Below are 14,764 nucleotides of genomic sequence, written 5' to 3' on the forward strand. Positions count from 1 at the left end.
CCTTGATAATAAGGTGCCCCCCCCCCAGATATCTGCCCTCCAAGTGGAATGAGTATGAGGTACATTATATTTTTTTGAAAATAAATAATAAACAGCAAATAAAGTCATATACACCATGAAAAACATTCTTCATTTAAAAAACATTAATGCCACACAGAAATGCAGTTTGACAATGTTGACTCATCTCACTACTGCCACACAATGACAGATCCCCATCCATCAGCTGTTTGTAAACAAAGCAGCTAAGGACTTTGAATGACATCATCCCCCAAATATGATCCAAAAGTCTAATACCCCACACTATTAAGGGGGACCTTGGTGGTCCATCGTAAAAGTCTTATACTTATAGTTTCCTCATTCAACATCTGACCACAAATCCTCACAATGGAATGTATGCTGAAAATCAAAACAAGGGCAGAGTGCATCTAAGAGTATCAATAGGTGAACAGAAAGACTGAAATCAATGTATGCAGCTACCCTTGGCAAGTGGCTGGGAAAATACAAAATTGTGTCCCTGCTCACAAGCTTATATAGTGGGAATCCACAGATGACTTACAAGAGGTCTTCAACAACACTTCCCAATGTTGAGTGTACCACACTCAACAACAATGCTGTTAGATAATGGGAGTCCACATGGTGCAGAGTAAGGATGTGGATAACAATAATGTTAGATACATTATATACATACAGTACTGTACATTGATACATACATTTCTCCCTCTTCAGGAGTTGAATGTATTCTCCGAAACATTGTCAGGTTTTATGGATTTTTGTTGTGGCCCACCTCCTTAAGGTGGCCATATATGAATCAAAATTCACCTGGGTCAGCAGAGGCGGAATTACTTTTAAACCATGTATGGATAAGCTGATTGTACAGAAGTCCATCTACCGAGTGATTTCTGTACAACCAGCCTGTTGGGTTTTTCCCAAATGATCAATGCTGATCAATGTGCTCTAATGGCGGAGAAAGCTCCCTGCCATCAGAACACAATAATGGCACAGCGGAAGTGACATCTCCATCCACCTCAAATGTGTGGATGGGGGAATTGGATTTTTTTTTTTTTTGTTCAAAAAAATGAAATAAAAAAAGGCAATGAGATGGATAATATGTGGACTCCCATTATCCAGCAGCATTGTTGTTGAGCATGAAAAACCCAGCCTGATGTGTTGTTAAAGACTTCTTGGTAGTCAACTGCTATGTAAACTTGTTAGCTGGAGCACAAATTAATGTTTTTCTTGGCCACTTGCCAAGGTGAGCTGCATTCATTGATTTCAGTTTTCCTGTTCACCTATCAACACTCTTAGATACACTCAGCTTTTGTTTTGTTTTATCCACCAAATATGCTCATGTTTACAAACAACAGTCTGCCAGAGATTATTCCTTTTATGGCGATATACGCCAATAAATGACATTTCCTTGGCTCTCTGCTTTGTGCAAAAAACATGTGTAGGGATCTGCAATTTACTGGCAGTAGCACTACTGCCTTGCTACCACTATTGTTACTGCTAGTGAGGTGGTAGAGTGACCACTGCTAAATGACAGATCCTCAGATGGTTTGTTTTATTGCTGAGAGTATTTCACATAGCAAGTTATACGTGGTTAGCATTTTACTTGCTCTTGAGGTACCAATTCATGTTTTTGAGATAATTATTTATGTGGCTTGGATTGTAAAAATAAACTTCTATGTTGATTAGAAAACCATGGCATGCTTTGATTTGACAGTGTTTTGTAACAAGCAAACATTTTCTCCAACTACATGAAAACAGTCTCTGTCACTATCTTACAACATGTGAATAATGACAGTGGTTTGCAAGTAAGGTTGGATATTCTACTACTGAGAAAAAAAGATAACATTTATGATCAAAAACACATTTTTCTCAGACTTGTCCTTTTTTTGTATACCGACTAGGGATAAGTCCTTACTGTTAAACCACACCTTTCAAATCAACCCTATACACAGTAAGCCACACCCACCTTGAGATGTTTCCTTACTCCTGTGACAGGCCCCTGATACCTCAATTCAACACTGCTTTTACATGTTTTACAATTTGTGCAAAACAAGTAAGGACAGGTGGACATTAGTTACAGTGTGTAGTAAAATCTATGCGTACTTCCAGACCCCATCAAACATCTAGTAAGCCATTTGCTCTACATCTACCTTGATTATGTTTCTAATTTGTCCTTGACCTTTATACTTTTGTCTAACTCTCATCTGTAGTATTCCCTAACCTGACATAGTGCCCATCTCTTAAAGACCTAACCTAATACTTAACCTAACTGCTCTTTTGACCACACACTGATTGTATCTCTCTGATCTCTAGGCCACTTTTCCTTACTTAGTCAATCCATGTGGCATCAACTTCAGCGTATCTCAATACATTACTTTTCCTTAGTAAATCTGTTGGTGTTGTCTTCAGCTTGACTATCCCACTTTCCTAGTCCATCCTCATTAGGGAACAGCCTCCTTGTTAAGACCAGAAAATCTAGTACTCATGTTCTTGAGGAACTTCCAAGCAGTGGTCTACACACTTTAAGTGAATTTAAAAGTTATTTTCTGGAAGAGTAGTGCACTGCTGCAGTGGCCATCTGGTCTTAACAGTGACCCAACAATCATATTATATATACATAGCAACAAAGTACAGGACATATATATGACAATAAAGTAGAATCAACATACACATTATTCACCCCCCCCCCCTCCCAAAAAAAATACATAGTATACTTTTATAAATGTTTTATAAATAGTCTTTCCTATTACACAATGTATTGAAGGCAAACATAGATTAATTCCTGCAAGCAACAAAGAGACAAATGACCAAGGTTCTAACATGTTTTTGCACAATATTGATGATAATTTGGAGTATCCTAGCAGTATTTTGTAAAAACTGTCAATTCAATAAAGAAACTCTTTCCACAGACATCAAGAAACTCTATCTACCATAGCCATAGGCTACATAGGCCTCCTTCAGTTACCCCACCAGTTTCTTCTAAGTGCTGACCAAAATTGTACAAAACTAAACATATGTCAAAGATGGATACATTGAATTTGTCAAGCCTTTCATTAAAGCTTACATATATTCCCTGGAATTTATAAAGATGCTGTATGTTTGTGCCAGATATCTTAATGAATGAAGCACTGTCAGCTGTGAGTTGTACTCACAAAGACACACAAAAATGTGCATACTGTTCCTACCTGTGATTTACCAATCAGAAAATGTAGATGCCAGTGCCAGCTCCCAACCACACAGCCCATAACTTCCTCTTCCACTGTTCTACCAAGCACACAGTGTACTCAAGCAGAAAATAGTATAGGACAGATAGTGCAGATCGCAATGCAATGTAAAATGAATGAACAATATCCACAAGTTTAAAAAAGAAAGCATATACAAATCCTCATTAGTAGCCCCAGCTCTTTGGGAAAAAAATGTCAGGGGTGAACTCATTGCTGAAGCCCTGTAATGATTTTGTGGTTCTCATTGACTTTAATGTTAAGGTCATTTCCTGTCATTATCTTTGGTATATTAGTTGAAAGAAGTAGTGATTGCAACTGGTTTTAGTATGATGGTAATAATCAAGTATTTTTTCTGTTCTGAAGGAGTCGCTAACCTCTGTCTACTGCAGATTACTACTACTGTCTGCCACAAATTTTCTTCTATGTTTGTCAAATCTAGAATTTGCCCATACGGGAAAAGCAACAGGTTTAACTTAAATCCTTTTACTGCCGACAACATAAGTAATACATTAGTAGCAGTGGTGGAATGTACACAAATGCATAGCTGCTGTTGCAGCTATGAGTTTGTTTATATGCTGCTAGTCTGTTTAATTTTATAGAACAGATTTTGGGCTATATTTCAGAATTGATCAGGTGGCTTTAATGCCATTCAATTGCTTCTGCAGTACTTTTTTATGTGCCCAATCCCACTGTCCAAGAGCCCTCCTTGGTCCCGGTGCTCACCTGCTGCTCCTGGAAGCCCAGGACCAGAAGAAGACATATCCGCATAGTGAGTGGGAAGAGATGGAAGAACCTCCATTCTTCCATCTCCCTTGTGGAGTGTGAACTCAGAAGTGCTCAGCTCCTGGTAAATCTAGGTTTAGAGCCATCGGTTCCAGGATAGGAGAGCTGGGTGAAGCAGTTTGTTAAGGACACAAGTTCCTCTTTCAGAGTTGCCTGAGTGCAGGGAAGGTCTCAGGGGTCCACAAAAAACCCTGATGTCTCCATAAAGAGTACCTGTTTGTCAAAAAGTGCTATCACATACAGGGCTTATCACCTCCTTGTGATAGCAATTAGCCTAAGTGAAAAAGCAAATGCAATATAAAATATATAATATATGTTATAAAACAAGTTTAAAGAAAATAAAGCCCCCGGCCCCTCATACATGCACATTTGCAATTTAATACATGCATATGGCGCACTTCTGTATGTAATCGACAGTTGTGCAACACATGTTGTGTATTATCACACATACCAAAATGAAAGAATTATTCTAAGGTGATCATTTATAATTAACTCTAAGCTGATAATCTGTGAAGGCTTTAAAAGAAATGTCTATGAATAATTATGGGGTATTATAGTCACACGTCGCGGGTACACTTGGTTTTGACTCTTCACATAGTTATCTATTTACATGACTCTGTCGTATCTTTTATATTTTACAGAGGATATTCATTTCATGACAAGAAATTTAATGTGTTTAATGTGTGCTAAAATTAATTTGAGTTTATTTCTTACAAAAAATATTGCTTTGAAAACTAGCACAAATATCATGACATAAAACATTGAAACATTGAAAGTGCCATTTTACAAGGTCTATGCTTTCAGAAAAGAAATAATATTATGGAGTATTAAGTAAGACTCTGGCCTAAAATGTGCATTTTTTTCACATGTGTGCAAAAAATGGCTCTGGCAGCAAAGGGCAGCGGCTTATGTCTAGCCATTTTTTTAAATTATTTTTTGTTTTGTGTAGACTTGAAAAAATTAAATACTCCTGTCAAATCTTTATTACTTCATGACCCCTTGGAGAGAGTTCACCTCATTTCCTGTCCCTTTGACAACAAGACAACAAACTAAGAAATTGATTGTTACAGGAACTCGTCATTTGAACTCATAGTCAGTAATTATAATTTGAGAGAGGTTCTTACTCTTCCTCATTTTACTGCCCTATCATTTACTTCTTGCATGTGTTAACTGAAAAGTAAGGATATATAACTTTTTTGTATGTTCTTTTGAGCATATATAACTTGATGCATACTAAAATATTCACAGCAAAAAAAAAAAAAAAAAATATTCACAGCATATTTTTCTCTTACTGTCTTCAAGGTATATGGATTTTTTTCCTTACCCATCTAACACCACTTCAGATTTCCTGTTTGAGAAGAGTGCAAATTATTTTCATTCAGAGGAAGTACCCAAAAGAGTTGCATCACTCCTCCCAAAAGCAAAGGTTATCACCATACTTATTGATCCATCTGACCGAGCATACTCTTGGTACCAGGTATGGTAGCTTGATAAATACACTTAATTTTTTTAAATAATATTTTGCAGTATAATGAAATGAAAAAAATTACATATGAAGAGTTTGTATGGTCTAAAACTCTTTTCTGTATTTCTATTTTATACAAGTTGCCTCTATGCTGCTGTCTCTGAAAAATGAATGTTTTTTTTTTGTCTTTTTGTGGTGAAATCTTTTTATTGCAGATTTTTGTAATGACGATAACAAAAGCCATTCCATATAATCTCCTTCTGTGAAAAAGTGCAAGCTTGAATGTAAAATGTCGCCCCATAAACTAGCGATCCATGTTTGGTAAAGCTGAAAGTCCACACCAACAATTTACTTGGAGGCATCCTATTTAGCAACACCTATAAAGTTCATAATGCTCCATAGAAGGGCTTCATTTATAAGAAAAGCTGCTCTCTATATGGTGTCATGCCCATCCTTCCTTTAAAAACCCTTTCTGGCAATCTTAAACTTGAACACAGCGAGAGACCAAGTGTAATTCCAGACATCACACTTTGCTTTATTAGATACTTGTGTTGCTTTATGTTGTAATAACTGGGTAACTTGAAGTTGAGAGGAGCGACATGGGGGATGGAGCGTAAGAATACAAAGCTTTCATTTTATTTTATACCTTGCATGCAATGATGAGATATAGAGAGAGCAAGGAATGTAAAGCAGTCAAGCAATAACATTAAAACGTACAGCAGAAAACATTTGTTCCTCTACAGCTACTGCAAAAAAAACAGGAATGAGCAAGGGCAAGACGTTGAGCATGTAGCTACTGTACAATATTCCACTAGAGCAGTATGTGAAATGTGATAGACTAAAACACAGGACTTCAATGTTATCCATACCCTCCACCACTCTAAAATGTGTGCAGATTGTTGAAGGGGCAGTTCTTAGAACTAATTACACTGCTTACTCTTTTTAACATTATGGAAGTGCCATAAAATGACACTTCTTTCAAGTCTTAGCACCTGTGCATATTGTGATGTAGTGTGACATGTGGTTGCATGCAACACCATGCACTGCAGAGCATAAAACTGCAGCCATGCTGCATTTGTATGCAGCTCATGGCACATCAGCTACACATTATAGTATAAAAAAGGCTCTAAACAGTTGTTTTCTATGTGCCCTTGCATTGATCCCATGTTTATGTATGCCATAGGTGAACAGATATAATAACAAATATAATATAATAAAAAAAAAACCTTAAACAGGAATCAGGTAAATGTTGTAAAGATTAGGAAATTATTTACTTGTAGCTGCTTCAGATATTACAAAAGTTTTACCTAAATGACATTTCCGTACTTCACTTCCCTGCACCATTTAAACTGTATCCTGAGATTTAAAGTGACCCTGGCAATATGGGGGTTCAAAATGAACTAAATGAAGCCATGTTGTTGATCCCCTGTCTTTGAGGGTATCAGATACTTAAAGTTGGGTGGAAATACATGCTCCACTACCACAGGTAGTCAGCTCGTAACATGTTACACCCTGAATATGGGTGTAACATGTTGCGAAAGGTGAACTTATCCTTTAATGCAGAGATTAGATAGAATGGAAGCTCTGTTCCATGCTTCCCTCTGCAGGTCACACAGCAAGAGCAGAATTTGACCAGCTGAAGTAGCAGTAGGCTGTAATGTCTGTGAACCAGTTTCTAAAGTACAGGATTCTCTCCCAGACTGTATTCCTAAAAATGGCCACCAAGAAGGGTATTTATGAGAAAGGAAGATGTCACAATGTAGCAGCTGTTATTCAAAATGCCCAAGCCATGCAACGTATTACTGTAATTATATCTAATGGCTATACATTTCCCTAGCCCAGATACTTCTTTCCTATCAATTTAAATCACAGCAGGAAAGGAAAATAAGCATTCATCAGACACTCAAAATAGTAGCTGATGGATTTCACTGTATAACAGTAACCTATAAATGATTGTCATTTTTATGTTCCATGGTGTTACCATTAAACAGGTCTTGTCTGTGCACCAGTACAGTATTTGCCACAAAATCTTATTTACCTCCTTTCTGCTCAAATAAAAGTATAGATCCTCCTGTCATATGATGACAAATTTGCACATCTCCAGGCAATAGAATTCCTATCAAAAAGAAAAGAAAATCGCACATAAATGACCATTTTAACACAGGGTCACTTGTAGCCAAAACCATCATTACCAAAAGATAAGGTAATATGCAGGGGCGGACTGACAACTCATGGGGCCCCCGGGCAATAGGGGATCATGGGGCCCCTGTTTCCTTGCCCACACTCAAAGCACACCCAAAAAAGTGTATAAAAGGTACCAGGGGCCTTTCATGGGGCCCCCTACTGACCCTAGGCCCTCGGGCAGTGCCAAAGTGCTCGAATGATCAGTCCGCCCCTAGTAATATGCTTACCAGTGATCTATGTTTTGAAATACAACTTCTTTGTGGTTCCCTGTCCACCTCAAGTATTCAACTGGTTGTATGGGTCAAATACCTGTTTTTCCCAAAACCCAGTGGTTCCTCATGTTGGTTTATGTATCCTGATATAAAATCCAGTGAGATAAACCACATCATACATCAGGAGATTAGGTATTTCACACATCCAAAGTTTGGAATACATGCAGTGGCTGAGGAAAAGCAAAGCAGAACCATTAGCATTTCAAAACATTGAGCCCCTGAAAGGTAAGTACAATCCTCATTTTTTATCAAGTAGGGTTTTTGCTATAACGTGACCACATACTGACAGGTTCTGTTTAAGGGTAACAAAGATTATTACATGCTTCTGGCCACAAATGCCCTTCTAAACGATTTACTAAGATATTTCCGATACAAATACTGAATGTTTAAAGACCTTGATCATATACATTTCCTACAGTTATTATAACAGTCTGTTGAGAATAACATGCCTATTTATTAGGCTGGTAATGACTAGTCAAGAGCTACAGATTTAGTTTACTAAATTTATTACAGAACTGCTTTTATATGATTGAGGAAAAGCAGTGTGTGACCTCTATCAGTACTGCTTTCACAAAGCAATACAGGTGAAGGAAGTAGCTATAGTTGTAGGGTAGGGGGTCTTAGTAATACTCATAGCATAAGCTTAAAATATTTTACTTTAAAAGTTTGATCTGAAGGAAATGCTACAATTTTGCAAAAGCTATTTGCTAGATTTAGAAAAGCAAACATCAAAAGCTTTTACTACTCCATGATAATAGCAATTGTGGTACATAAAATGGAAGGGTAAATTAGCAAGCATGTATTCATTTTTTTATTTTTTTTTTTTAGCATCAGCGATCTCATGAAGATTCCACTGCCCTAAAATATAGCTTCTATGAAGTGATAACAGCAGATCATACAGCTTCCTTGAAATTACAAGCCCTACAGAAAAGATGCCTTGTTCCTGGCTGGTATGCAATACATTTAGAACGATGGTTAACATACTTCCCACCCTCACAGGTAATATAACAGGGTGAAGTTATTGTTGTAAGCCTGGTATAAAATTTTAATACATACAGTATATGCACTTTGGTCAAAAGTATTTACAGACATTAGAAAGCCTTGACAGCATAACTAATTTAAGTAGATTAAACCCCCACGCAGCACTGTGATAAAGTGATATGAGGCACTTAAAAACAAAGCTCAGTGCAATTCAAAAACAGTACTATGCAAAAAATATGGATAATGAATTAATTAAATTTTAGAGAAAATGTGATACATGTCTAGATGTCCTGTTTCTATTGTAATGGATCCTTCAGTCCTCCTTAAGAGTGTGGCCAGTGGTGTATTTAGGATTTGTGCTGCCTTAGGCAACACAAAAATCAGACGCCCCCCCTCGCCGGTGGAGAGAGTCTTACACAGACCAACCACCAGCCCGCCCACAGAGAGAGCCTGACACCGACCAACACCAGCCCTCCCTGCGGAGAGAGCCTGACACCAACCAACACCAGCCCTCCCCATGGAGAGAGCCTGACACCGACCAACACCAGCCCTCCCCACGGTGAGAGCCTGACACCGACCAGCACCAGCTCTCCCCATGGAGAGAGCCTGACACCGACCAACACCAGCCCTCCCCACAAAGAGAGCCTGACACCGACCAACACCAACCCTCCCCATGGAGAGAACCTGATACCGACCAACACCAGCCCTCCCCATGGAGAGAGCCTGATGCCTACCAGCACCAGCCCTCCCCACGGAGAGTGCCTGACAGTGACCAACAACATCCCTGCCCCATTCCTACCCCCACCAAAGAGAGCCTTCCACTAATACCCACCCCTACCCGAGAAAGCCTTCCACTAATACCCACCCACCCCTGGCAACAGAGAGAAAGACACTCACCTTCACAGCTCTGGACATCCCCGGGAATGACAATCGAGCTCTGCATACACCCTCCAGCAGCCCGCAACCTCTCTCAGATCCCACCTGGTCCCCATGTTGCATATGTCCCTTCTTCCAGGGGGCAGTGCTGCCCCCCTAACAAATGCCGCCCTGGGCACATGCCTTGTTTGTCTTGTGGTAAATATGCCCCTGTGTGTGGCCCTACTCTACTACATGGATTGGCAAGTGGATAACATTTGCCCAATATCCAGAAAGGGTCTACTTTTGATCCAGATGTTGAGAACACCTTTGGCTCAAATATTGAGCTGCACAAAAGCTTTTCAAGAAACACCTACTGTGCACTCCTTTATGCCTCTACCCTCTACCTCAGAGGCTAGGAAATGTTCCCATCACTCCCCTCAAACCTCAGAGTCCAAGTCCATAATTCTGTTCTGCCAGAAGTCTCCAAGCCCCCCAAGTCCTCCTTGCAATGAACAGATTCCCCTACTTCTTGAAGCGGAGGAAGGTTTGTTGGCCTTTGCGGCCACTTGGTTCCATTATATTTTGGATGCCTGGGTCCAAAGCATGGTATTCAGGGGCTACAAACTAAAATTTTAATCTCTTCCTCTGCCTTGCTTCATGATGTCCAGTCTTACATCTTCCCTGCAAATTGTCTTAGCTTAGCTTTTTCAGTCGGGGAGTCAGCTATCATTTCGGAAGAGGAAAGGTTTTCAATCTGCAGTTGCACTCATTTTCCCCAGAGATTGGTAAATGGTAAAGCTTCAATTTGTAAAAAATACCCAATCAGGTGCAAAGAAAATAAACAACATTTATACCTGCACTTGACTGGGTTACCACATTTACTAAGCTCTAGGAAAACTGAGAGCAATTGCACTTCCAGAATGCAACTGCACTTGCAAAGTGCACAGTCTATTTGCCTTTATAAAACCTCCGCGATGTCTGCTTGGGACAAGTAGGCTCATTATCTGAATCATCACATTGCAAGAATCCTTCCTTTGGCATGGAAGTTTTGCTGTGATGGATGCCAGCCTGATGGTTTGGGGTGTCTTGGACATCTTCTTGGAATAAGGCTGGGGAGCTCATCTCCCAATTAACATTCTGGAACATTCTCAATTATCCTTTCAATGCTGTACCTCTGAGTCATCCAATCCAGTCACTTAACACCATGGCTGTGGCTTATATCAACCATCAAGAAGGAACAAGAAGTCCCACAGATCTAAGAAAAGCCAAGCAGATTCTGGCTTTGGGTGAACTTCGTATTTTAGCCTTATCCATCACACACATCTGGGGCATGGACAATTGACAGACGGACTTCCTCTGTTGATAATGTTTGACACAGAAGAATGGTCTTTCCAGCCAAAGGTGTTTCAGGGCCTCCAGATTCAACAACAAGTGTCCTGAGTTTGTTTCCAGATCCAGGGATCCTCTAACTCTCACAGTGGTAGTGAACTCGATTTATGCTTTTCCTCCTCTGCAACTCCTCTCTCGCCTGCTACAGTGGATCAAGATGGAGGGAATTCCTGTGATTCTCATTGTGTCAAAAAGGTCCAGGAGGATGTGGTACATGGACCTTATCAGATTTCTGGTAGATTCTTGGTAGGCCCACTCAGATTGCCATATCTTCTGTTCCAAGAATTGGTTTATCACCCTCCTTCTTAGTCACTGACTTCAACAGCCTGGAAGTTGAACCCAGGTCTGGAGGAATAGGGGCCTGCTGGATTCTGTTAACACTTTGATCTTGAAAGCTAGAAAATTGACTTCTTGCAAAATCTATCATTGCACCTAGAAAGTCTAATTCTCTGGTGCAAGCAAAGCTAATCCATCCCAAAAATATCACTGCGAGATGAATCCAGTCTTGTTTGGATCAACAGTTGAAATTGAGTACCATCAAGGGTCAAATCTGAGCCTTATCAGTTATATTACATTACAGTTCTATTAAGACCTTTTCCTTCTCAGTCCTTAGGCATACAGATGTTGTTCACTTTGTTCCACCTGTACTTTCCCCAGTCACTTCATGACATGTTTTAAACCAGATTTAATCTGACTCAAGCCTCCATCCTTACTGTAGTAGTGAGCTCTGCTAACCCTGAATTGGAGCTAGTGAGAAAAACTGCTGTCTTTAATTTTACAGCCGACAGTTCTGTGTGCTTCACTGATCCTCCAAAGCTTTACCTTCAGTATAACTGACATCAGACAAAGGCTTGAAGTCAGTAAACATTTGCTACTATTGATACAAAGTAGTAAGCAAACAGCTGCTCCTAACAGTTTATAGGCCTATAGATATATGTATCTAACAGACCTCCCACAACATTTCCCCAACAAACTTGTCATCTGAGACAATCTGGAAGTCAGTGTAAACAGAGGAAGAAGCCTGATTGATAAAACCAGTGAGATTGGTTGCCTCCTTTATTTGTCTTCCCAAGAAAGCAGAATAATCTGCAAAACATGTCTAGAATTTGGGAGCTTGTCCCTTCTTCCCTTGGACTATCTACAAAGAATATTGTAATGTAACCAAGTTATGTATTGTAATAATTATTCTTTGATGAAAAAACCGATGGGGATATGAGAAGCTCACTTAAGGTAGATTTATTTTGTAGTGAGACAAACAAAAACTTTTTGTAATGTAATTAATATAATGTTTTTATTTTTGCTTTAATAAAGAAATAATTTTAGGATTTAATTCATGCACCATAAAAGGCCTTCTTTCCCCAATCTATTTTCTGCCCAAAGTTTGCCTGGGATGAGGTTCTTAATTAACAATAACCACCAAACAACATCCTATATAGAAGTCCTGTCTTGAGCCATGATGGCAGGTGGAATGGGGCTGTGAACCAGTATGCAGGATCTAAATGACCTGCACTGTACAATACTGTGTTCCCTTATGAGTACTAATAAAGGAACCCAGTGAAGCTAAAAAGGCGCCGCTGGCCTATCATGCCAAGCACACACCAACAGAATGATATCACCATCCTAACTATGTCCAAGTCTATGTACAGTCACTTCGCCCCCAGGCCTTCTTCTAAAGAAATAAATCATGGAGGTCAGAATACAAAAACAAATAAAACAAATAAAAAACATACAAGTGTGCACTCACACATGCTCTATCAGGTGCAGGACATGTTACATAACCTAACGTCTGCTTAATCCATATTACAGTATCTAATGCCGTCATGGGCTATATCATTTTATCCAAAATTACAAAGTGTTAGGTCCAGGACCCACAATAAATAAACTACTTATCTGACACTGCTATCCCTGCATGTCCTACAGGACTTAAGGGGATGGTTTGTGGAATGCATTACATAATAAAGATATTGATATAACAAAAATATTTATTTTCATATCCAATTTACAATATTTACAAAAATGAGCCAAAATGATCCAAAACTTAAACTGTCATTCAGTCCAGGTGGTTTGTGACTTCCATATTCCTAATTATTTTTGTCTCTCTTTGGAGACCTGCTGATCACAATTGATAACTCAGCATTTTATCAAGCTCACAACTGCATTGTGCCATCTGCCTTTGCAAACTTGTCTGGTAAATCTGTTCCAAAAGATATTTGTCTCCTCCTCAAAATGTGTTACTTCTCCAAAAATAAAGGTGACAAGCAAGTTAGTAGCTTCTAAGTCATTGAACATCTGAAGCATTACAATAGTCAGTTACCTCTGTTACAGTTATTGTTTTTGAAAAAAAAGTGAGGGTGAAATGAAACGATGATGAAAGATGTTTTAGTGTTCTGCTAAGTGTGTTTGTTTCCTCAAGTTTAGCTAATCTAGGCATTACTGCTCCTTGTGCTTTGTTTGGTATGGATTAAATCATACTGGTTCACTGTTTTATTAACAGTTCTAAATATACTCTTTGTTCAGCTTCTCATTGCTGAGGGCTTATTAGAAATTGTAAGTTGAAATTTATGCTAACCTTATTATAGTTACTGGCTGCCAAGAACAGGTTTAGTTAAACAAGTTTGGTTCATCAATGTAAATAACTGAAAGGACGTATCGATCCATAATGACATCCTCCCCTGGAATCCCTAATACATTCATCCACATAAATGGCAGCTCCACTGTAACAATTAGATGCAAGTTGCAAGCTAATGCGTTTCTGGAACAGATCCCCTTTGCATCCCAATATTAGTAGATTCCAAACACGGCTGTCATTATGGATTAAAACAAAATGTGTAAAATGTAAATGCCGCCGTGCTAAATGGATCAAATATAATCTGTGAAAAAAACTTTCTAACTTTAATAGTTATATGTCAAAGCGCCACTGTGAGGTGAACACTTTACACTATTTTTGTCATTATGGATTGATAAATTCTCTTGTTTATCCACTTGCCCTCCAGAATATTTACCCCCTTTCCTGACAAGACCATTTTTTGAGATACGGCGCTGTATTAATTTAACTGACAATTGCGCAGTCATACAATGCTATAAATAAATTCAATGTACTTTTTTTCCCCAGAAATAGAGCTTTCTTTTGGTGGTATTTGATAACCTCTGTGTTTTTTTATTTTTTTGTGCTATAAACAAAAAGGGACCGACAACTTTGAAAAAAAACCCAATTTTTTTGACTTTTTGCTAATAAACATGTCCAATAAAAACATTTTAAAACTCAAATTTCGACATAAATTTAGGCCAAAATATATTCTGTTACATGTCTTTGCTAAAAAAAACCCCAATATGTTCACATTAATTGATTTATGTGAAAGTTATAGTGTCTACAAATGGTAATATATTTGCTGGAATTTTTATTTTTGTTTTTTTACTAGTAATAGCGGCGATCAGCGACTTATTGCGGGACTGCGGTGGGCATTCTGACATTGGGGGGAACTGACTAACTGCCACTGACATCCCCAGTGACACTAATACAGTGATCAGTGCTAATAAAAAGCACTGACTCTATACTAATGACACTGGGCAGGAAGGGGTTAACATCTGGGGTGATCAAA

General features: G+C 38.8%; 1 protein-coding gene across 2 annotated transcripts in view; it reads left to right on the top strand.

Moving 5' to 3' along the window:
- The window catches only part of LOC149450532 (N-heparan sulfate sulfotransferase 4-like), a 429,028-nt gene that overhangs the window by 390,573 nt on the left and 23,691 nt on the right, over positions 1–14,764 (top strand). For both annotated transcript variants that reach the window (XR_016315239.1, XM_089691790.1), the window contains exons 10-11: positions 5,319–5,493; positions 8,766–8,936. Coding sequence is in view for 1 of the 2 variants with exons in the window: in XM_089691790.1 (XP_089547916.1) it covers positions 5,319–5,493; positions 8,766–8,936 (346 nt within the window). In the remaining variant the exon portion in view is untranslated. The remainder of the gene's footprint in view (positions 1–5,318; positions 5,494–8,765; positions 8,937–14,764) is intronic.

Source organism: Staurois parvus, unplaced genomic scaffold (assembly GCF_062004578.1).
Source record: "Staurois parvus isolate SC_StPar_1 unplaced genomic scaffold, SC_StPar_1.0 ptg000572l, whole genome shotgun sequence".
NCBI classification, from domain to species: Eukaryota; Metazoa; Chordata; class Amphibia; order Anura; family Ranidae; genus Staurois; species Staurois parvus.